At 33.7% G+C, this 25113-nt stretch overlaps 1 protein-coding gene across 5 annotated transcripts in view; it reads left to right on the top strand.

Moving 5' to 3' along the window:
• Nucleotides 1–25113, top strand: part of Treh (Trehalase) — a 49011-nt gene that overhangs the window by 15923 nt on the left and 7975 nt on the right. The window contains exons 2-15 of one of the 5 annotated variants that reach the window (XM_053763310.1): nucleotides 2578–2920; nucleotides 5507–5644; nucleotides 6891–7003; nucleotides 7394–7549; nucleotides 8394–8559; nucleotides 9208–9360; nucleotides 10086–10163; nucleotides 10786–10898; nucleotides 12236–12402; nucleotides 13170–13340; nucleotides 14279–14494; nucleotides 14880–14988; nucleotides 17947–18072; nucleotides 18842–19842. In XM_053763310.1, the coding sequence (XP_053619285.1) occupies nucleotides 2835–2920; nucleotides 5507–5644; nucleotides 6891–7003; nucleotides 7394–7549; nucleotides 8394–8559; nucleotides 9208–9360; nucleotides 10086–10163; nucleotides 10786–10898; nucleotides 12236–12402; nucleotides 13170–13340; nucleotides 14279–14494; nucleotides 14880–14988; nucleotides 17947–18071 (1791 nt within the window). In that variant the 5' untranslated portion in view covers nucleotides 2578–2834 and the 3' untranslated portion in view covers nucleotide 18072; nucleotides 18842–19842. Of the gene's footprint in view, nucleotides 1–2577; nucleotides 2921–5506; nucleotides 5645–6890; nucleotides 7004–7393; nucleotides 7550–8393; nucleotides 8560–9207; nucleotides 9361–10085; nucleotides 10164–10785; nucleotides 10899–12235; nucleotides 12403–13169; nucleotides 13341–14278; nucleotides 14495–14879; nucleotides 14989–16134; nucleotides 16182–17931; nucleotides 18073–18841; nucleotides 19843–25113 lie in introns of those variants that run through there. The other 4 variants (XM_053763309.1, XM_053763308.1, XM_053763307.1 and 1 more) reach the window with 4 other exon arrangements.

The raw sequence follows: 25113 nt of genomic DNA, 5'->3' as shown, positions 1-25113 counted from the left end.
GGTTGCGTAAACAATCTGATTTGGTTCCCTTCTTCCCCTCTGACGCATATTATCCTATTATATTTTGCGTTTGCAAATACATTGATGACTTACTCGTATTATGCATGTCATGTTACCTCGCCCCAATGCTGTGGTAATACGAATGAATTTAAGCGAATTTGCATCGGTTGATGTGCTGTTTACTGTATGTACACATGCTCTGGGTCACGTTCTTCCTCATCCTCATTCGTGTTGTATTCAGGATTTATTAGACCAATTTGTGATTTATTTTTAGCTTGCGACAGAGCGTGTTCTTTTCGTTTGCGTGTAACTTCTAATTTGAGATAAATGATGGAATTGAATGAATGATCTCTTTTTATATAGTATCAAAGACAAAGAATTCTGTACACCCAAGAACGGGTTAAAGGATTTGCTGTTTCAGTGACGCAATATAAATTAAGCGACAAATTAAAAATAACAAATGTAAATTAGCATAATTGGCATTCTTATCGTTAAGAGCTATTTCTTTCAGACAACTTAATTGCTCATATAATTCAGTTGATGCCCGAATAATTTGTGCAATATTACAGTTTTCATTAACACGTATCAGAATAACCTTTCTGCGAAATTCCCCAGACATATTTGCATTGACTTTGGTAATAATCATACATCATTATGTACGTATCCAGTTTCAACCGGATTGTCTCGCAGCTACTAACACTTATTCAAAAATCTCATCATGATGACAGATCTGACGTCTAAAAAGTTCTAAATCAACTTGACAACGTGGCAATAAACCCTATAATTTATGTCCTAAAACCTTTGTACTCCGAGCTAACAATGTAACAAGACCTCGTACAGTCAACAGCGTATAACCTACACAAAGCTATTACAAATTCGCCGATATTACTTCCTCTTTAAGGTTCGTGCAGGATAACTTTGTATGCAGGTGGTTGTATGGTCCATCATTGCAATTACAATCCTCTATGTTGACATGTGCGGATTTATGGCTGAAGTTATAAGCGAAGGGTTACTTTCAGTCCTTCCTTGCGCAGTTTAGTTGAATAAAATCTGCTCTTGCTTCGTTTCTCTCTCTTTTGACTGAGAATTCAATTGATAGCTGAACCAAGGCGCCACTTTCAATTTTTTTCTGTACTTTGCTTAATCTTCGGCATCCTCAGTCAGTAGAACGTATCTTCGATGCTGTTATATGCTAGTACTTTTTGGGTATGCCTCTTCTGCCAAAACCAAATGTAAGTGACGTAGCCAGACATTTGTTCCTACGTTACTACGTAATTTGTCTCTGCTTTGTAATAGTTTGGTGAATGTGGGACGATCCTCTGTAATTTTGACCAACTTTGTATATTGAAATACTTGATAGAAGATAATTTCATGAATTTTCTTTTATCCATTTACATTTGTTGCTCTTTCAACTTGTTCATTCAATGTTGTAATCTGACCTACAGTTTTTTAACAAGTGCAGCAGCCTATATCATAATTGCCAATTAACTAGACCTGATCTAAATTTGCACTGTTATGTAACGATACAGTAATAAAAATAATGAAGCAATGTTTGTTTACCATTAACATCTACGCATCTACATGTAATTTGCACCCTTGACAGTGTGCTAATTTTTGTTAGTGTTTTGTTCCGTATTTTTTATATCATAAACATAAATATAGTTAAGAAGCTATCTTCTGCTATGCTCAGTTTCTTTATACTGTATGTATCTTCGCGTAATGTCGGTTTCATTCGCAATCATGATGCCCTAAAATTCAATGAAAAAATATACCTTTAAATTTTGAAATTCTCCTTTGATTAGACGGGTATTTGTGACGTCAAACAACCCTCTTTGATAATGCTTTTGTTTCCGTTTTTTTCATCTCTGCCTCGTAAGACATGGAGTGGTTTTATTCTAGGGTAGATTTACGTGTGTTGATAATTTCTGAAATCCTTCGAGTATTCTCTTCAAGCTATCGCTTGGACCACACATTGTGTTAACAATAGACTCCCGTATGACACTGGTTGGCAATTCCTAGTGAGCTACATGATGTGAGCTGTCACGTGGTCACGTGTAGATGTTTAGGCATGAAGGCCTTTGGCTTCGGGTGACCTTGAGTCTGCATAATAGATTTTTTGGCAAATGTTATATTACCGTCATTTATCAACATTTGTTTTTTCATTTCAATATTCTGTGGAAATTTTAATAAGTTCAATTTTATTTTTTTTTAAATGTAGATTTTTATTCACATTAGAATCCAATATATTAAATCTATTTTTGTGCACATGACTAACTTATACCATATAAATATCTTATATAATTTTAATTATTTGGTCCTAATATTCCCGCTAATATTATAAAAGCGAATGTTTGTGAGGATATATGTATGTATGTATGTATGTTTGTTACTCTTTTACACAAAATCTACTGGAATATATAGCCTGGAATGACACATAGGGTACTTATTATCCCCAAATTCCCTTCGCAACGAAGTCACGGGGCAAATCTAATACAACGACTGCGACTACAAATAACAAACAACAAACTATAATGCTATCTGTCATTATTTTTCACCAGACTTTTTTTTTCTTTTCAGATATCATCCTGGCACCTACCGTGCCGTCTGCGTTCCGTACCACGCAGCCATACGTCCCAAAATGATCACACAACCATTCAGGAGGAAAGATAAGAAGACCTTAAACACATTTCTGAACACGTAGGACAGTGAAAAAAAAAAAAAAAAACTAGCCAAATTTTCGACTAAAACTTTCAATTACATAGTTTTAATTTAAATTAATTAATTTTTAAATTGTTGAGTGATATTAGTTTAGTGCCATTGTGAATTAGTGAAAAATGTCAAAAATGTGGGGTTTGATTGGAATTGTGCTGGTGGTTGCTGTGGGAGCTGATAGGTCCAACTTGCCACCGGCTTGTGATAGGTAAATTTATTTATTTTATTCATACTACCCCGACATAATACAAAGTTGTTGTGTGTGTTTCACTCCACGTAATGAAAACGACCCTTGGTCATGGGGAAAAATTACTATGAAGAAGAAGAATTGAATAGTATATAAAGCATTATTACTATAAGTCTAGCATTTTGCCAAAAAGTAAAAAATATGTGTAGCTTGTTGTGTATATCCTTATAAAAATACGTGCACAATAAAACTTTATATGTACGTAATCTAATCTCGGAATGTAATCGGCTTTTGCGAATTTTGGTCAAGGTAATAACCCTACCAATATTATAAATGGAAAGTTTGTGAAGATGTATGTTTGTTACCCTTTCACGCAGAATCTACCAGACCGATTGTTGTGAAATTTGGTTCGCGGGTAGAATATAACCTGGAATAACACATAGGGCACTATTTATCCAGAAATTCTCACGGGAGCGAAGCCCTAGGGCGCAGAAAGTGTTTTAAATAAATAACCTTTTAACCAACAATCATCTAGACAGAAGATAATACGATACAAAAACACAATATACAAAATGCTAATTGTAAATGAATGGTGCAATTACAATGGTAAGTACATATTTAATTTCATTCAAGTTTTTTTTTACAATTGATCTAAAAATAACTATGACAGAGACCTTGATTCGCACGCCAAATGGGTGAATAGTGACAAAATCTAACGGTTTTAATTTTTTTAAATTAAGTTATTAAAGTGGAACATGCTTATGACTAGGGAAGAAATTTAAAAGAGGAACAAACTTTGGATTTTATATTTCTTTTTTTTTTTTTTGAAAAAATTCCTTTTTTTCTTTTCGGATCAAATAAAATATGCTTTGCACCAATGGTGCGAACCAATTTGCACCAATGGTCCGTAAACGAATTGAATTATTGTGTGGTTGAACAATGGTTCAATTGGTTTTTTTGCCTATAATATGGAAATTTAAATTAAAAAATTATTTCATTTAATCATATCATACGTCCATAATTATAATGAAGTACTGATTTATTATGAAAACTCGAAAGACCATAGTAAAAATAAATAGACAAACTGGTTCTCACGGCCGTTGTCATTGCGTGGAATGAAACACACACAACGAATTTCTTGGCAGTATTAATGGAGTGGTTTGCCATTGCCTTCTCTATTTCACACACAAGTTGACAATATCAACATATATATATATATATATATATATATATATATATGTACAAGATCTCTGAAGACAATTCTTAAAACTTATGGCAAAAAATAGATCTTAAAACTTGTGTTGTAATAAAAGTTTTATCACATAAAAATTAATAAAAATGTATTAAATTTTAACTCATCTCATGAAGCATGTAGCATGGAATTTTTTATTGTGGAAGTAGTGCTTCATCGTATCACTGTGATGAGTTAAAATTTAATACAATTTTATTAATTTTTATGTGATAAAACTTTTATTACAACACAAGTTTTAAGATCTAATTTTTGCCATAAGTTTTAAGAATTGTCTTCAGAGATCTTGTGGCATTTAACGCCTGACAAATGCCTATGATGCCTATGTGCGTGCTGTAAACCGTTAAGGAGTTCCCTCGTTGGGAGCCGATCCAGGGTGCACCATCAGATCATGATCATCATAATAATGCATTGTCGTGGAAACTGAAGCCACGAGGGAAATTTATACTCTGTAGGACAACTGGAAGTAGGAGAAATCAGACTTAAGATTTGATTACAGACAAACATCGTTACAGATACTGAAACTAAATAAAAGCTTTTAATAAATAGATACAAAGCGACATTGATTTGCATATAATGTCATGACAAAATGATAAAAATTTAATCCCTAAGATCATATACATAAAGTACATTTTGCAATACACATTACATTGGCAGGAAGTATATGGCGACCTTGCATTCAGTAAAGTGCAGATTGCAAATGTATTTTTTAATGCTTTACTTAGCTTTTTTTTTATCCATACTGTATACATATACTATAGATATGTATATTACCATATATTATTTTATAACTAAAAATAAAATAATATAATATTATTTTATTATTCAAATAGTCATTTGACTTTTGAAAATAAAGTTGCCTATGTTTGAACAGTAGTTTTTAACTATACATGAATACGAAATGTCATCGAAAACGGTCCGGCAGCGGTTTAGCCATAATAGCGTAACCGACAGACAGAAAGACAGATTTCAGCTTTTAAAATAATATTATATGTAATAGTGAAGCCGCGGGAATAACTAGTAAATTTGTAAATAGGCTTTAGTTCAACAAACGCGTTTTTTAAATTTCAATTATTACTTAACCTCGTGCTGTCACTGCCTATATTTACAAGATTTTAATTAGCTTAATCTGACATAGATGTCTATTCTACTTCCAGTTGTCCTACAGGGTTTAAATTAAATGTCACCTACTTAAAATAATTAATTGAAAGTTAGATTTCATCTAGTTAAAAAAATAAATAAAAAGAACTTACGTTAGTCCTACAGATTTGAACTGGGAAAACGCTCAAATGACAGAAAGAGAGGAAGAGAGAGAGAGAGAGATGAAATAAATTATGTTTTTTTTTTATTATTTCCAGTTTAATATACTGCCACGGACCGTTGCTGGACACTGTTCAGATGGCAGGTCTGTACAATGACTCTAAGACCTTCGTTGACATGAAGATCAAGCTGTCCCCCAAAATCGCCATGGAGCACTTCCGCGAAATGATGAACAGGTAATATAATATATTATATATGTAGTTATTGTTGTATTTTAGTATGTGATAGTATTTGTGTTTTAATTGCTTTTTTGCGCCGCACAAGTTTTCTCTGTTTCTCCTAATGGATAGTCGGGAGAGAATGTTTACAGGATTAAGCTCGCCATTTGTTTATATAAGTATATTTTTACTTGGAATAATTTTTAGTTGGAGTCCACTGGGACACGTTCACATATAAATATCAAGGTATGTTTGTTACTCTTTCGCGCAAAATCTACCGGACGGATTTTTATGAAATTCGGTACACGGGTAGAATATAACCTGGAATAACCCGTAGGGTATTTTTTATCTCGAAACTCCCACGGGAGGGAAGCAGCTAGTTAAACATAAAACTAAAACGTAAATAACATATAGTTATACATACATAGGTGTACAAGTACATATATATGACTGATCTTTTTTTAGGCTTACTTCAGGCAATTTCTCCTCCAAAAGTGCGTAACTACCTGTAATTGCGAAAAAATCTGCTGATCCATATGTAATAAATCAATAAATTACAATGAATATGTAAAAAAGTTACCCCAGTATAGTGTGTACGAAGTGGTGGTGTAATGGTTAAGACGCCCGCCTATGAACCGAAAGGTCCCAAGTTCGAATCCTCTCGTACTGCATGAGTTTGTATACTAATCTAACTCATGTATTATAGTTTTCATCGACCACCACTTGATTCCGGTGAAGGAAGACATACACTCTGGTTAATTATCAACTCGTGTGAAATGAAGAAGCCATTGACAAACCACTTCATTAATAGTGCAAGGAAAGTCGTACGTGTTTCTTTCCACGTGACGACCACGACCAGCCATGAGGAATTGAGGAATACGACTATGAAGATCGTGTGAATTATGAATGTTATAGGATTGTCTTCATCATATCGAGTGTGTTATTGCTAACACTGGTGTCAGATTTTATTAAAGTCTCCTAAAGGCCTTTTACGAATACTTACCGCCATCTAGTGGCAGATAGTCACATACACACCTGTGAACTAAACTGTCCACCAGTGTGCAGGTTTCCCCACGGTGTTTTCGTTCACCGGTAGCAAGTTGTGGTCTATGAAAACTACTATATATGAGTCAGATTGGTATACAAACTCATATGGCACGAGTAGGATACGAAACTGAGACCTTTCGATCCACAGGCGGGCGTCTTAACCATTACACCACCACAGGATTCTAATGGAGAATAATAATAAAATATGTTCATTCAGGACAGATTCTCATCCGACGAAAGCTGACATCCAGGAGTTCGTAAACCAGAACTTCGACCCTGAAGGGTCAGAGTTCGAGGAATGGACACCAACTGACTGGAGGGACAATCCAGGTGACACTGATTTTATAATATAATATTGAAGTTTCAAAGCTTTTGATTTTCCTTCAAATTTTGGCGATTCGGCTGTGACCAATATGCTTGACGTCAACCCAGCCTTCTTTAGGAATACTACTGTGTACATAATTGATAAAATTTAGTACGCCTTTAAGGCAAAATCAGAGCTTTGTCTAAATCACTGTACCTGATTTTCACAAATAAATCAGATATTTAATTGATTGCCTAACAGTTGCTTATGTGTCCTTTAATCGCCTCGTACGACACCCATAACAAGACAGAATGGTCGTATTCTCTTACTATATGAGATGCCATAACCGTCACGTTATATTTTACCATACTAGCTACATTGTTTCCATCAAATAAAATCGATGATAAAATTTTCAGCATTCCTCTCCAAAATAAAAGATCCACTACTCCATCAGTGGGCAAATGACCTGCACGCGCTGTGGCTGCAGCTCGGCAGGAAGATGAAAGCCGAGGTCAAGAACAACCAGGATCTGTACTCCATTATATATGTGGACCACCCTGTCATTGTGCCGGGTATGTTAATCGTCACATTGAATGTGATTTGTATCACTACTTTTATTTCCCGCAATGAAAAACCACCAATGTATACCGAATCCGTCAATGATGAACTGTTCGCTTATATTGTGGAGCCGGCATATAAATTCAAAATTCTTTATTCGATTTATTATGATATACATTACTGATTGACTTAAAAAAAAAATTTAAACTAAGTCTACCGACTCCAAAGCGCAGGTGAGGAAGCGGCGCAACAAACTTCACCGCAGCCTATTCTACAAAGATATAAGACAGAACTAAGACACGTTTTCACCAATAGATGAATAAAAGTTTACCAGTGGATGATTGACCTCCATCCTTTAAGACCTATATAGATTATAGGTAACAGAAAATTATGTAACTTTGCCATGTAATTAGTAGGTAGGTAGGTAGGTATATTATAATCAGCACTCGGATCACAATCATAACCTGTTTTGATATACCTTTTGACTATGTACATTATGTACTTTTATATATTATTAGAAAGAAAAAAAAAACATTGTAAGAAACAATAATGGTAAGCCGATCTGGCATGATAGGGACCAACACTGTTCAAATGAGTTTCTTTCGGCATTTCTTCTCAGCAGTGGTCGTTCCGAAATGCCAGTAGTTTGTAGCTTGTGAGAAATAACTATAAATATAAAGATTGACGAGAAAAAGTGCCTGTGAAGGTCTAATTTCTGAATAAATGATTTGAATTTGAATTTGAATTTGAATAGGTACTCCGTACCTATTCAAATTCAAATTACTTCAAATTACTACGTTATTCCATGAACTTTGCCTAGAAATAAGCAATAAATGATTAGTTTCCAATTTCTCCCAGGCGGCAGATTTCGCGAGTTCTACTACTGGGATTCCTACTGGATCCTGAAGGGACTGCTACTGTCCGAAATGAGGCACACAGCAAAAGGAATGGTATCTAACTTCCTGGATATTGTTGAGAGGATCGGCTTTATACCAAACGGAGGAAGAATATACTATGCTATGAGGTAACTGTCTACTTTTATGGTTCTGTAGTCGTATAGGAATATTTCGCCAGGCCGTCTGTCCGTCCGTGGTCTAGCTCAACAACTAGTACTAGAATGATGTGATTTGGTCCACACCAATTTTGTCGGCGTGATTAATGTGTACTGTATACCCACGTATACAGTACACATTAATCACGCCGACAAAATTGTAAAAAAAGAAATCTTAACTGGGAAAATAATTTTTCATATCTCCTACAGTGTTGTTTGATTGGTCTTTCAAACATTTTAGGCTTGTGCGAAGTTTCATAACAATCCGTCCAGTAGATTTCGCGTGAAAGACTACATACATCCTCACAAACTTTCGCATTTATAAAATTAATATGAATATGTATGGATGATTTGATTGCGTTTAAATAATAAATAAATATATAGGAACAAATCACACAGATTAAGCTAGCCCCAAAGTCGAATCTCGTGATCTCGAGATTGTTTTGCATGATACTAACTCAAAGATGCTATATTCTATAATGTATACATACATATATAGATAAATATCCAAGGCCCAGGTCAATCTGAAAAGCATAATTTTTCATGTTGACCTGACCGGCGTCACGGCGTCACAAGCGTTTGAAACATTAACATCCTATAACTATATAACTTGACTTTCAGATCTCAACCCCCCCTCCTGATCCCGATGGTGAAGCTGATAATGGATGATATGGACGATGTGGAGTTCCTCAGAAGTCACATCCACACGTTGGACCGGGAGTTCGACTTCTGGATCACCAACCATACTGTGGAAGTGGAGCACAATGGAAATAAGTAAGTTTGAAGATTTATATGTTAACCCTTTGTTGCGATTAATGGTGGAATCGCAGAGGTTGTAAGCGATTTTAATTGGTAATTAAAACTTTGTAGTCATGTTATGTCAAGATGTTGCTATAAAATATAGCGTTCCGAAACGCCAGTAGTTTGCAGCTTGTGAGAAATAACTATTTAATAAAAAAAATTGACGTGAAAAAGTGCCTGTAAAGGTCTAATTTCTGAATGATTTTAATTTAGAATAAAAATTTAATCAAAATTTTAAGAAACCTCCAAAATCAAATCATTTATTCTGAAATTAGGCCTTCACAGGCACTTTTTCACGTCATATTCTAAATTAAATGTATGTTTACCAAAGCTACAAACCACTAGCATTTCGGAACGACCACTGCTGAGAAGAAATGTCGAACAAACTCATTCAAACAGTGTTGGTCCCTATTATGCCAGAAGGGCTTACCATTTTTTAAATATAAATTTATGTATAATTTTTTAAACATTTTAAACATAGCTGAGAAAAGTTTCGATTAAATTGTTGATCAAATTATGTGCGATTTTATTTTGGTCATATCTTTGAAATCATTTCATTATCACAATATATATTTTTTTTTGCTGGTATTTTAATAATATAATATTTATCCAAACTAAAAATAATATACAATTAAAACTATGTGATACAACAATATTAGCAATATTTTATTATAAAGTGATTATTTATTTTATTTCAGGTACAAATTATCGAGGTTCATCGATCAATCACAAGGGCCCAGGCCAGAAAGTTACAAAGAGGACATTGATTGTGCAAAGTAGGTTAAATTCATTATTATATTTTGTTCAAATGTATTAATATACAGCGTGTTACAATCTATATACATATATGAGAAATCTAGATCTTTTTATACGAAGTGTCAACATTAACAATGGTCTGACAACTGGGGATGCCGACGACCGTGCGAAGTGGAGACGAACAAGTAGGAAAGCAGACTTTGGGCTAACCGGCTAAGGAAGTAACCGGGAATACGCTCAGATTATCAGAGAGAGAGAGAGAGAGACTCCAACGAAACTTGCACTCCGCCATTCTATGGTAAAATGGCCCAACGCTGCATTTGATAGCGTCGCGGACTTAAATCCCACGTCAACGAATGCAATTTTGAAAGTGTATATAAATAAATATATTGGGACAAATCACACAGATTGAGATAGCCCCGAAGTAAGTTCGAGACTTGTGTTATGGGACCCTAACTCAACGATACTATATTTAATAACAAATACATATATAGATAAACATCCAAGACCCGGGCCAATCGGAAAAAGATCATTTTCCATCATGACCCGACCGGGGATCGAACCCGGGACCTCTCGGTTCAGTGGCAAGAACTTTTACCACTGCGCCACCTAGGTCGTCGTATATATTCGCGCTTGTTGCAGAAATTTCGACTCTCGGGACAAAAAGGAGGAGCTATATGCGGAGCTGAAGGCGGCCGCGGAGTCCGGCTGGGATTTCTCCTCCAGGTGGTTCATACTCAACGGGACTAACAAAGGTAATAATAGTAAATTCATAGTTTAAAAAACACTAGAAAACCACACACACGGCCAGTGAATTTTTTATTTTTTTTTTATTTTGAATGCTGTCCACGGAAGACCAGCGTTGTGTTATATACCACGGCAAATGCTGAGGAGGGACCATTTTGCTAAACAAAATTGTTATAGTATTTAATGTTCCTGTTTTTGTAATGTTATTTTGTACCAAATAAACATTTTTTATTTCTTTCTAAATACACGCTTTTATAAGTGCACGTAAAAACCAAAAACAAAGTTCAATACAACATGTTTCTAATAAGTCTAAACACGGGTATGATACTATATTCCATCACGGAAAGCCATTGCATATCTTCCGGATTCGTCATCAGACCTCGAAACCGAATCGTGGTCAAAGTTACAAGACCTTTATAACAAGTCCAAACACAGCTATGATACGATGTTCCGTCATGAAGTTCCAGATTATATCTTCCGGCTCCATCATCAGATCAGTTCATCAGTAACATATTATTGTATTGTCGTCACAACTACATACAGCTGCCGATTCTCATGACATTACGATCCCTGGAAGATGGTTAAATTTATTACCTTAGATTCTATTACATAGAGATAGACCTAATTGTTCAATCATTTTATTCCTTTGCGCTTAGTCACTATAACCTTTTTTCTTAATCCCTAATAATATTCTCGTATAATCGACCTAGCTTTTGCCCGCGGCTTCGCCCGCGTGATTTCTCATAGTGACAGTTTTTTGTTTTCTGAATAAAAAGTATCTTATGTTATTGTCTTATGCAAAATTTCAACATAATTACGTGAAGAGGTAACAAACTTACTTTCGCATTTGTATATTAGGATCAGAGTATTACGTGGCTCTGCGAATCCTGGACCTCATGCCGGCTCACACTATCGTCGAACGCGAATGCGTGAACATTGCGTAGTTTATATGAGTGCTTTTATTTACCACAATGAAAAACCAGCAATGTACGCCGAATCCGTCAAAGTTCGGCGAACTTATGGTTATTGCAGATAGAATTTATTCTTTACACGTTTTATGGATATTTTAAAAACTTGATAATCTTAACTAATATTATAATGCGAAGGCATGTTTGTTTGTTACCTCTTCACGCTCTATCTACTCGACCGATCTTCTTGAAATTTTGCATACATGTAGTTTGAAGTATAGAGAAGGACATAGGGTACCTTTCATCCCGGAATGTTCTCATGCGAAAATTACGCGGGCGAAGCCGCTGGCAAAAAGCTAGTGTTTCGATAACCTGATGATTTTTTATTGTAGATAATATTTCTATTACTAAAAGTTAGAATTTTTTATTGTGTCCAGGCAATTTAACAAATCTGAAGACCCGCTCTATAGTGCCAGTAGACCTGAACGCTATCATGTGTTGGAATGCTCAGCTCCTCCACGACTTTCACACGCGGCTTCAGAACGCGGACAAGGCTGCCTATTATAGAGATGTTCACGCGAGATACATGGAAGCTATCGACAAGGTAAGTAGTGCAGACAGAGAAAAGTTCTTTACAAAAATGTCAATTTTGACACAAGCTTTTGACTCAATGCGTGACAAAATTCCGTGTCCGTGCAATGTTTTATTTCGTGTCAATCTCAACCTTGACGTTGGCAAATTCATCGTTTTGGCGAACGATGTAGCTATGAAACTTAAAAAATATATATATACCGTCAGAAAGATCTTATTCTTTAAATTGTGTCCGTGCAATATGTCGTTGAGTTTCCTAGTCGGGAACCGATCGTGGGTGCACAAACAGGTCATGCGTAACACAATAATGAATTGACATTCAAAGTTTCTTATTTTTATTCCGGTAACAAATATATATATGTAAAATAAACATCTATACTTATATAATAGACTATACATAAACTTTTTAGTGCCAAATGTCGTGAGTTCAGCGACAGTGTGGAGTTAGCATAAAATTTTAAACATAGCTTGTTAAATTTTATATGTAATAAGCACTTTACTTATTACATATAAAATACTACTACACTTGAAAAACGTTAAATTTTATATGTAATAAGCACTTTATTAGTATTTAAATCGCTTCTTATATGGAAATGAATAATCTTGTTCCGGGGTTCGTACAGAGGAGGAAGAGAATGTGTTAATAGTTGCCATATACAAAAATATGTTGCCATATGCAAATATTATTTAAAACAACTTTTGTTGTCTATGGTCTTCTAACATGGCTCGTTGGCATTTCTATTGGGCTACAAACGCTACAAGCCACTTTTTATATCCCAGGTACTATGGCATGAAGACGTTGGCGCTTGGTTGGACTACAGCCTAGAATCAGGTCGACCCAGAGACTATTTCTATCCGAGCAACATTGCCCCACTGTGGACCAATTGTTACGACCAGTCGAGGAAGGAGTACTACGTTAATAGGGTCATCAATTATCTGGATAAAGTCAAGGTCAGTCTGCTACCAACATCTCGGTGGATTTTCGAGCGTTTTGACCTTTATTACCATCCAACAAAATAATGAACCTTTCTGGGGGCCTACCACCAACTAAATTAAGTCGATGGTACGAATTTTCAATGCAGTTCAGTTTAGGTCGTAAAGTGGATCGCGTTAAGAGATTATGGTATGCCCCCTGAATTCTTAAAAATCGAATATTGACACAATTCATAAATTAGGGTAGTGAAAAAGATTCTTGTCTTTGTTGAAATTTGAAGGAGGGGTAACTAAGGTGGTAAAATATTGTACGTCCCGTAAGACGTAAAGAGAGAATTTCATTCGTTTTCATAAATGTGTGTTTTAATTTTTGTCATATCTTTGAAAGCATTATCATCGTCACAGTAAATTCACCGGTGTTTAATTAACATAAAACCTTCGAAATGTCATCAGTAAATATAAGAACGAATCGAGGTTGGAGTATCTCTTCCATTCTACTCTTTTAACTGCCATTTTATCTCCTTAAACATTGAATTGAAAATTAGTCAATAATCCTTTGGGCCTATTTTTTGTATAGTTCTAATCTAAACTTTAGTAATGTATGTTAAGAAAGAGTAGGATTTTCTGACACAAGCATATTTTGCTTACTAGACATTCATAACAACGTATCTTTGTACACTTTATAGTGAGTGAAATAAATGTATTTTTATTGATCAAGCGACTTGGGGCAAAAATAATTTTTTTGTATGTATGTATGTTTGTTTGTTTGTTTGTAACGCGATAACTTTCAAACCGTTGGTCTAATTTTGATGAAACTTAAAAGGTATGTAGGATCTGTCAATAGAATTAAGTTCACGGGGCAACAAAATCGTTTAAGTCGCTTTTTGAGATATTCACAATTTTGTAAAAATTGTATTGTGTTCGCGGCGTACAACTAGTATTAATGAATGCGTCAGGTGGACATATTCGAGGGCGGGATCCCCACGACGTTCGAGCACTCGGGCGAGCAGTGGGACTACCCCAACGCGTGGCCGCCGCTGCAGCACATCGTGGTCAGCGGGCTCGCGGCCACGCGGCTGCCCGCCGCCGTGCGCCTCGCCACTGAGCTCGCCACCAAGTGGGTGCGCTCCAACTTCGAGGTCTGGAAGGAGAAGACTGCCATGTTGGAGAAGGTGGGTGGCCAACACTGACATATCTTTCACTATAAACCTGACCAATGAGCTGTGAAAGTGAGTAATTTATATATATATAATTTATATAAGTTATTGACCTATGACTTATACTGAAATACCTTTCAAGACTAGCAAGCTAGCAACCGAGTAACGCTTCGACTTCGAGGTCTGGAAGGGGAAGACTGCCATGTTAAAATAATTAATCTGTACTGTGGTAATGTCAATTTTTGATTTTGGAAATGATTCCTGCCTCAAGAAAATTGACAGATCGTAATGAATCCCAGTCGAATAGCAATGAGTTAGCCAATAAATGGGTGTGATTCGATTTCACGCAATGAAGAAGAAGAATAAAAGAACTGTATTCTATAAAATATATTATTTATAGTATGACGCTACAATCTTCGGTGGTTTCGGAGGTGGGGGGGAGTACGTGGTGCAGACTGGCTTCGGCTGGACCAATGGCGTCATCATGTCGCTTCTCAACCAATTCGGAGGTGAGTTCAGACCATTATCACATTGAACCTGCGCACACGCACACTAGCGCCACCGCGTTTTTATCAATTTCTTTTATTTATTCGATATGCTAGATAAAGGTTTTAATTAGAAAGTGTTTTAGTTTTCTATTCTTGTCACAATTTACTAAATCGAAAACGGTGGCTAATATCTGCGTAATAAATTGTGACTACATTTTATTATGGAAATCTTTAATACTTTCTTAGAAAATCCTTGTAGGAGTGAATTTCACGAGCGTTTTGAACGTCGCCATGGGCTGTCATTAGTGTTTAATAAATTGTACCATACACCGTAATCAATTTAATAGTCCTATTTTATAAATAAGTACTTTAGTACTGGTACATAATTTTACAAATGTTTGATTTAAAAAAAACGATTCTTTATTCAAAAAACTACTAAACGACACTAATGAGACGCCGCTACACGCCGCGTTCAAACTCACCCGTAGCATATTTTTTATAAATGTTTTTTTTTTAATTTTTCGCTAATAAATAAATAAAATATTATAAAAATATGATACATACCAATTTTCTGCATTGACAACATTTATTGTGTGCAATTTTATATCGATGTTTGTATACTAGTGAACATTATTACACTTTGTCGTTCAACGTAGTTTGTCGTTCAAATAGTTGTCTAACTCGGTGACGCTCGTGTGACTACGTTTTTAGTTGGATTTCTAATTATCTAAAAGTAAAAATAGAATTTTGTTCATATATGAGGTCACATTTATATACACTGTCGCTCACTAACATTATATAGACAGTGAATGCACGAGTTTATAGGATTTTTAAAAAATCTAAAATACTTAATTTTGTTTATATGCCATAAAAATATCTGTTCGCCATATAACTATTTATTTGGTTAACATTATTACATAAATGTAAATCGTTTTTTGAAGTAATTTTTGCGCCAAATTTAAACAAAAAAATGTCATTAAGTTCAAGAAAGTGTTTCTCAATCTTGATATTGGCAAAATCATCGTTTTGCCAGACGATGGAGCCATTTTAAAAAGTTTAAAAAGTTCCAATTTTGGCCACGGGAACAGATATTTTTATGGCGCCAAATCTCAATACAGCGTTGCTTTAATGACATCTTTTGTTCATATACTTCGCTCTGCGAGGAAGTTGGTTCCCAGGGTATGTCATTCATTCATTAAATCGATGTCGTGTAGTTGATAGTGCATATTTCAATTAATAGTATAGTTCAAGTATATAATAAGGCTGTGGGTAATTTGATTGCCTTATAATGTAGGCTTGGTTACACAATATAAGTTGTATTTCGCTTACATATTGTATTTATTCATAACTAGATGTTGCCCAGGGCTTATAAAACATAGCCTATAGCAATCTTGGATAATACACCTTTCTAATGGTGAAATTTTTGAAATCCTTAAACATACAAACTCACTCATTTGTGAAAACGCTTACCTCTTTATAATAATAATATAGTTTAAACATAGTGAATATATAAAAATATAGTGTAAATTGCACTTTAGTATCTACCACCTAAAAAATCATTTATTTATCAATTAAAATTCAAACTTGCTATAATCCGCAACAATCTCCGTCAAAATATGATTAATCTAAAAGGCCACCTCGTATCGTACCCGGCTCAAAAGTTGTGCAATGATATATATATTCATTATAATTATATACCTATTGTTAATCCACTAATTTTATAAATGCGAAAGTTTGTGAGGATGTATGTGTGTATATTTGTTAATTTTTCACACAAAATCTACCGGACGGATTGTTATGAAATTTGGTACACGGGTAGAATATAACTTAGAATAACACATCGAGTATTTTTTATCCCGAAATTCCCACGAAAGCGAAGTCCCCAGTATAACTAATAAAAATGCATTATTGTGTAATCAAGCCATTTATTTAAATGTTGTTATTATATGTTGCATGCGTCGTTTGAAGACTTTTTAGGTAAATATAATAATTAATAATTTAAGTAGCTGTGGGATAGATATTTTTCATTTTACTTTTTAATTAAAACATACTGGAAATAATACTTTTGCAAGCATATATATCATTTTCAACATTTTATATATTAACATTGCTACATAATCAAATGGGCTACCCAACTCATTTCATTCTTAACATCAACTTTTATCAAATTGTTAATTAGTGGTTAATTATCTACAATAATATTAAATTTACATTTTCTTAATTTTCAGCTTGTATTTTAAGTTATTATTGAAATGAATGTTTAATTTCACTGCATGAGCGTGGTTGGCTGTTCTGAGTTATGGGTTTTGGGACTTATGGTCACGAGTTGCTTTTGGTTTATTATAATTCTATTATGACCGTTCATTCATTTCTAATACTTTGGGCTTTTATGGGTTTTTATTTAGTAAGTTCTGGATTAGTTTGTTGTTGTAAAACTAGTACAATTGCAATTGTAGCACGAATATAATTTTGGTGCACTTTATTATTGAAAAATGAAAAAGTGTCAATTTTATTTATTTATTTATTAAACATTTGGTTGGCAGTTTGGTTTACATAATTTTTCAAGAAATTCGAATATGTATAATTTTTGTTTTAATTAACATTCCAAATTATTTGATGTTATTGTATATCCTTCTTTACCATAATGTCACATAATTTTGAAAAAAAAACTAAAATTATATATACCACAGCATTTATTTTTTAATTTATTATACTAGCGGCCCGTCTCGGCTTCGCTCGGGTAAAAATATAATAAATTATACACAAAAAGCTTCCTCATGAATCACTCTATCTAATGGTGAAATCCACGCATCAGATTTTGAGTTTATCGCGAACAGACAGACAGACGCGGCAGGGGACTTTGGTTTATAATATGTAAAGATAATTTTGAAATACAAAAGTAGCAAATCCCATAACCTAGACCAGCCGTACGCGCGTGGCGCTCACGGGTTGGTTGTTTGACAGAGACCATGTCTGCAGCTGACGAGTTTGGAACTGTACCAGCTGAGTCCGGTGCCGTGTACGGGGCCCACGTAGGGGCTAGCGGGGTCGCGACCGCTATACTTGTGGTGTTGGCTTCTTTGGCCACTGGAGCGTTAGGGTGAGGTGAGTTGTCTTTTTCTATTTATTTATTTATTAGCGTCCCACCCCGGCTTCGCATGGATGCCATATCATGCATATTATGTGCATAAAAAACCTTCCTTTTGGATCACTCTATCTATTAAAAAACCCGTATCAAAATCCGTTGTGTAGTTTGAAATATCTAAGCGTACATATCCTATATGCTTAGTCAGACAGCGGGAAGCGACATTGTTTTATTTTATATATACTACTTAATGATTTAAGTGCATAAAAAACCTCTTTTTTTATAGATAAGCTAAATGCAGGGGCAATATTAGAGAATTAACGTTCGTAAATTATGCGAAACAAATATTAGCTATCTTAACCCTTTTCTTTTCCATTTTAAAGGAAATTCTTTTTTTAATTCCTTATCCAATATTATTATGTCATGTTATATACAAGTATATTATAATATTTATAAAATAATATTTATAAATATCAAAGAAATTGTTAAATAAAAAAAAAGTATATTATATACTTGTATCCAATATGGCATAACAATATTCGTGTTAGCTAGTATGTTAATAAAAATATTTTGAAATATAATTATTAATTGTATTTGTAAGTTATCCTTATATGCTAAATTCAAATGAAATCTGTCTTAACTTAAATAACACCCCAAAGAGGGATCTTAGGGAATCTAGCCAAGATTTTATTTACCTATTAAAAAACGACAAAGCCCATAAAATGGAATGAAATTATTAAAAATCATATTTTATAATGTTTATTCATGACTGTGTTTTCTTTGTTTCAGATATCAATTTACATTTAATATAAATTTTAAATGTACGAGGTGACACGAGGCCCAAAGTAAGAATTTTCCATTATTTTATCATAGTTAAGAGATTAATACAAAATTAGTACAATTTTATTATTAAATCTTTATTAAGGTCATTATTTACAATTCTTAATTTTAGTTTAACGTAATAATAAATATAAAAATATTTGAACCCAAACCTTAGTATCAATTTATTTTGATATCAAGTTCAAAAGTTAAAAGTTACATTTTCGATATATTTATGTCGCAGCCAACTGGTTAAAATAGCCGTTCAATCAAACAGCTAAATCAAACCCTTTGACTGAACAACGCCATTCAAGCTCACGTTGGAATGCCGCACTGTTTAAACGCCTATTTTAGCCAGTTGGCTGCGACATTCACACTTTATGTCGCAGCCAACTGGTTAAAATAGCCGTTCAATCAAACAGCTAAATCAAACCCTTTGACTGAACAACGCCATTTAACCTCACGTTGGAATGCCGCACTGTTTAAACGCCTATTTTAGCCAGTTGGCTGCGACATTCACACCGCCATTTTTATTTGTATTTTTCTTTACCAATGCATAACACATACCAATATAAATATGAAGAGCATTTTAAGTAATCATAATTCACATTCAGGACTGTTTCTATTTCTGTTTGTGTATAAATATTTTCTGTTATATTTATCACTTCAAAAATAGAAATTCTTCCTTTATCTATCCAGTATGTTCTTCAATTAATGCAATGACCAGTGCTTCTTCTTATCTTAAATATTTTAGATACTAATATATTTACTTTTACGTATATTTCATATTTAGATTTAAACTTAAAGTTCATTTATTACTATATGTAGTAAATTCTAATTTCACTATTATAGTTCTTCTATTAATTTATATAAATATAAAATTTAAATCTAAATTGTGATAATTTAAGCAGTATTCGATAATGTTTAATTTATTTAGGAAATATATTGTAATAAAGTTTCTTTAAACACAAGTTTTAAGACTTATTTCGTTAAATATTAACATGTTTTACAATGTCGTCTTTACATTTTGTAAATTATTTAGGAATAAAATAAAACTATATTCATGTACAGTGTTATACATATTATTTATTATTTAATTTAAACACAAAATCATGCTTACACTAGGTTTGTATGTAATAACTTTATTACACGAAAATAAGTATATCAAATGAAATTCACACAAGAATGTATCTTTCTTGTGTGAATTTCATTTGATATAGTAACAGTCATCACATCAAGTTACCCTGCATGAACCTTTATTGCGCGGTAATAGCGACGAGTTTGCAATGAATTTCAAACGTTTCCCACGTTTGATGTGTTGTTGACTGTACAACTGCGGACTTAGGTTTGACTTGATCTCGAGTTATTTTTTTTTAAATAAAACGTCTTTAGTAGTTCTATAGTCAAATGACGCAAATTAAAATTTTTCTAATTCATATTCATTGATTTTAAAAGTCACATAACATTCACATTTCTAGTCTCACGGAGTGGGTAGTGGGAAGGACTTTCACATTAATGATTTTCCTGTTACTCATTGCAAGTAAATAACTTGTTAACAGCATAATAAGACAAGAAATCGTGTTTAATAACGCTTCATTGTGGATGGCAAATAAAAAACTAAATTGTTGTTTTTTTAATATTTGTCATATTAATATTTTATTTATTCACAATATCAACTATTATTTGGTAATTTTACAAATATATAGTACCAAGTCATGTTTTACTTTATGATAAATGTTTCTTTTTAATAAAATACAAAATCGTAATATATTCGTTATATAAGCCATTTCCATATAGTCGACTAATTTAAGTATGGCTACTAGGTAAAGTAATGGATAATACAGTCCCCTCTCTATCGCTTACGGGACAGACAGAACCAGGTGTCGAAGGCAACATTTAACTATATTTATATATCTCTCTAAATATAAATAAACTGTCTGTTTACCTGTGGCTTCGTCCGTTTATATGCCCTCAAGGACAGTTTTCTCTTCGTATTAAAATTTAGCGCATTTAAAATACACACAATGCCATCTAGTGTTTTTATATGTTGCGCCACCTATAATAGAATACAGATCCCATGAGAACAATAGTATTTTCCGGGTTGTTAGGTATTCTATGTCCTTCTCCGTACTCTTAATTATATATATATATATATATATATATATATATATATATATATATATATATATGCGAAATTTCAAGAAGATAGGAGAAGTAGATAACGCGTGAAGAGGTAACAAACAAGCAAACTTACTTCCGCAAATTTAGTTTGGATTTGGGATACTAAAAATACCATCCGATAAAATATTTTATACACATCACGCCAATGAGATTGTAATATGTACCGATTATTAGGTGTGAATATACGACTAAAAATAAATCCACGTTATCTCCTAACCTTGCGTTTAATATTTACCTTGTAATTATATTTGCCGAGCTAATAAAAATATATACAAATTTTCCTCTGTCCGAGGAAGTTTCCATTGATTAGCCACTTCTAAGATTCTACTATTTCTCATGGCTACAAAATGGTTCAATTCAGCACGCACGGAACTCCTTGTCTGACATGCGTCCGGCAATCCTGGAATATTTTTAAACCTGTGATATGTATACTGTGTGTGTGAATACACGTCATAATGTGATATGTACGATGTAACATCAAATGTGATAAACATACCTATCTGTTTATATAAATTTGTCAACCTTCAACGCAAGTTTAACTAAAATCAAATCGAAATTATTTATTTTCTTTAAACAGAGTACAATTTGATATACGTAGCTGAACCAACCTATTTAGCCATAAAATGTTTATAGTTTTTATTGTTAATAGATAAAACATAAAAACAATATTATAACAAAAACTGATTTTAACCCTTCTATCCTGGAGATAATATAAACAATTTAAAAACAATAGGATCGCGTCAGATTGGGTCGCGCGGGAACTGATAGGTTAAAGAATATTATATACATGGATTATACAGAACGATTCCTGAGTTCTAGATTGGTCCGAACAAAAAACTGAAAGTTACAGGAATGCAGAAGTTCCTATGATTGATTTTTTTCCCATGATTTTTTTTAATTTCATTAACTTCATTGTGTAATGGAAAACAATATATGATATATTGCAATAAATTCATTTATGTAATTGTAATAATTTGGAAAGAGGAATTTTTAGATATCGCTAATAAAACAAAAGAAATTGGTATAAATGTGATGGCGGCGCTAGTGTGCAGTTATCACCTTAATACTCGTATCAGGCTATCCAACAGCTGACTCAAAAATCTTCCTTTCATTCTTTAAGTCGCTTGATGATTCACAAACCGCTTGAAGTACTATAACCTTAACAGTTCTCGCATTATCTGTGATGTACCATATATAAAGAGTTCCTTGATTCCCCGACGTCTCCGACGCTCCGTCCCGCGGAATTCGTAATAATGACACAATAGAAGTGCTAAAAACCCTTTACTTTACTGTATAGTACAGTGTGCCTAAGTGGCATTATGCCTAAACGAACCCGCAATTTTGGAAAAGATAAATCGTGCAAACTTATATTTAATTTGTATTTGGAATTATAATTACACTAGCGGTCCGTCCCGGCTTCGCTCGGGTACAATAATATAATAATTATACACCTGAACTTCCCTCAGGGACCACACTAACTGTTCGGTAGTTCGGTAGTTCTGACCACAAAATCCGTTCGGTAGTTTTTGAGTTAATAGCATTAGTACAGGCAGTCGCGACTTCTTTTTATGATATGTAAGGATTTAAGGATACTGAAGACATGACACAATGCGGCATTAAAATCAAATGTAAGCTTTATGTATAGTGACTTAAGTGATTTTTTGAAGATGATTGTCGCTTACAAAGATGCGAATAAAGTATTTAATATCAATATGAGTTGGAACCTAGATAGAACGGTTTTGTATAAGACTTACATTCGTTAATAAAGGCTGCGATGAAGTTTGTTGCGCCGCTTCTTCTTCACCTGCGCTTTAGAAGTCGGCAATATTTTTTTGTGACGTCAATAAGTGATGTATATGATCCTAAATTGAATAAAGAACTTTGACTAGTATCAATGACGCGCAGAACTTTAAAGCGTCAGACATGGTTATATCACGTTTAGAAGTAATTTCTATTTGTCTTCTTATTTCAATTTCTGCGCTTCGTCGCGTATCTCATAAACAACAATATTTATAACTCATGTTATTAAAGAAACGGTAAATAGACGTGTAACAGTGTGATACTTCTATGTGTTAATTATTTGATTTACTAGTAGCCCGTCCCGGCTTCTGTCGGGTAAGAACATAATAAATTATACCGCTAAACCTTCCCCAGGAATCACTCTATCTATTGGTGAAAACCGCATGATGACAGACGCGGCAGAGGATTTTATAGTATGTAAGGATAAGGATTATCATACCAGGATTTTATTATAACGTTTGACTGCGACTTCGCCCACGTGATTTTGAATCGTTTTGCAATTATCGAGTAATACAAAGACAGAATCGATTGCAATTTTATCACTTATGTGTGTGTATACTTTCCTTTGTGAATGTTAATTACAACATTCACTTAACCTCGATTGCGTGTAATCCCCAATTTCGACATTTTAAAAAAGACTCCATTATAATTTTAATACACATAGTTACTTACCTTCAGGATATTACATATATAAATGTATGTATTATCGTGTTAAGTACTTTTATATTATACTAGTGACATGTCCCGAGTAAAACTATAATAAAAAGCAGCCTATATCACTCCTGAAAGTTTAGTTTGTCTCTGTTCTAAATCTTATTAAAATCGGTCCAGCAGTTTTGAGCTTATTCATTACAAAGAAAAATACATATCTTTTCTCTTTACAATATTAGTATGGATTTGGATATACTTATGTATTTCCGTTTTAAATTTTTATATAATACAAGCGGCCCATCCCGGCTACGCTCGCAATTAAGGAATCTTTAGGAACCTACACTAATATTTAAACTTAGATATTAAACTTGCAAATATTTAAACAGATGTAAGTGTATTTTTTCTAGAAGCAATTTTTTTATCTTTACTTTTCAACGTTTAGAGCATTCCACGCGGTTGAAGTCGCGGGAAAATGCTAATATATCTTCCCCTTATTACCACAATTTTCTGCCTCATCTTTAAAATTGAACACCATATAATCATATAAGATTAGTGTCACATGTAATGGTGCTTCAGTAATTATTTCAAATTATCATCCACACGAGGTCACCCGCAGAATACATCCTTTCATTTTACTATATATACATACTATAATAGCAGATGCAAGTCAGAAGCGAACAGCGTATTTAATTCTGTATACGGTGGCCTAAGAAGTGATGTAATTTATAAACCCGTACTTCATTCCATATTTCAAATACATGACATAAAACAAAACCCCGCGTCTGTTTCTAAAGATTCTTTTAAATCACGCAAAGGATTTTGATGTTGTTTTCACTGTTATTTAAACAATTTATTCCTTGAGGTTTATAGATACATACATGTCCCCGTACGAAGCCGGGCCATGTCGCTAGTAATATTGTTAAATGCAAAGGTCTATCTGTCACACTTTCACGGCTAAACTGTTTTAAACCACCCACCAAACATAGGCTACCGAGAGTGGAGTTGCGGTCAACAGCAATTTATACGTAACCAAAATAAAATATAAATATACTAAAAAAACAAAAATCGCCTATATCTCATGCCTGTTTCCGCTTACGCTTTTGTTTTGAAACTGGTGTGTCACACGCAAATAGAACACCTATGCTAATATAATTAAGGATTATATCTGCATATTCGGATGTGATGTTTACCCACCTGTATCGGAGTTGTGAAAAATACTGTTGACCTTGAGATGTAGCTATTGTTAATAATTTTTTTTATCTCGTCATTGTTAAACTTGGTTTATTGTGCACTGTACTGATACACATTTATTTTTGCACTAAGTATTTGACTTATCAAATAGAGGAAAGTATTGAATCACTTGTAATTTAGTTTTAAAATGTAAAATTTTAAACTTTATATATTATTGTAAGATTTAAAATCTTCAGTCTTAATATTGCCTTTTTTGGTTTGTAATTGTCCTTCTTGCAATATTTTTTCTGGCCAAAATTACTTACAAATTTACACATTTATTTTTATGTACTTAATAATAATTATAGAACATTTAACGTTGTTCCAATGCTGGATTCAATAGAAAAAAAAACATTAAAATTTACATCAGATCAAACCCG

This window comes from Plodia interpunctella, chromosome 23 (genome assembly GCF_027563975.2).
Source record: "Plodia interpunctella isolate USDA-ARS_2022_Savannah chromosome 23, ilPloInte3.2, whole genome shotgun sequence".
In the NCBI taxonomy this organism is placed as follows: Eukaryota; Metazoa; Arthropoda; class Insecta; order Lepidoptera; family Pyralidae; genus Plodia; species Plodia interpunctella.
This window is presented reverse-complemented; position numbering and strand designations above follow the sequence as displayed.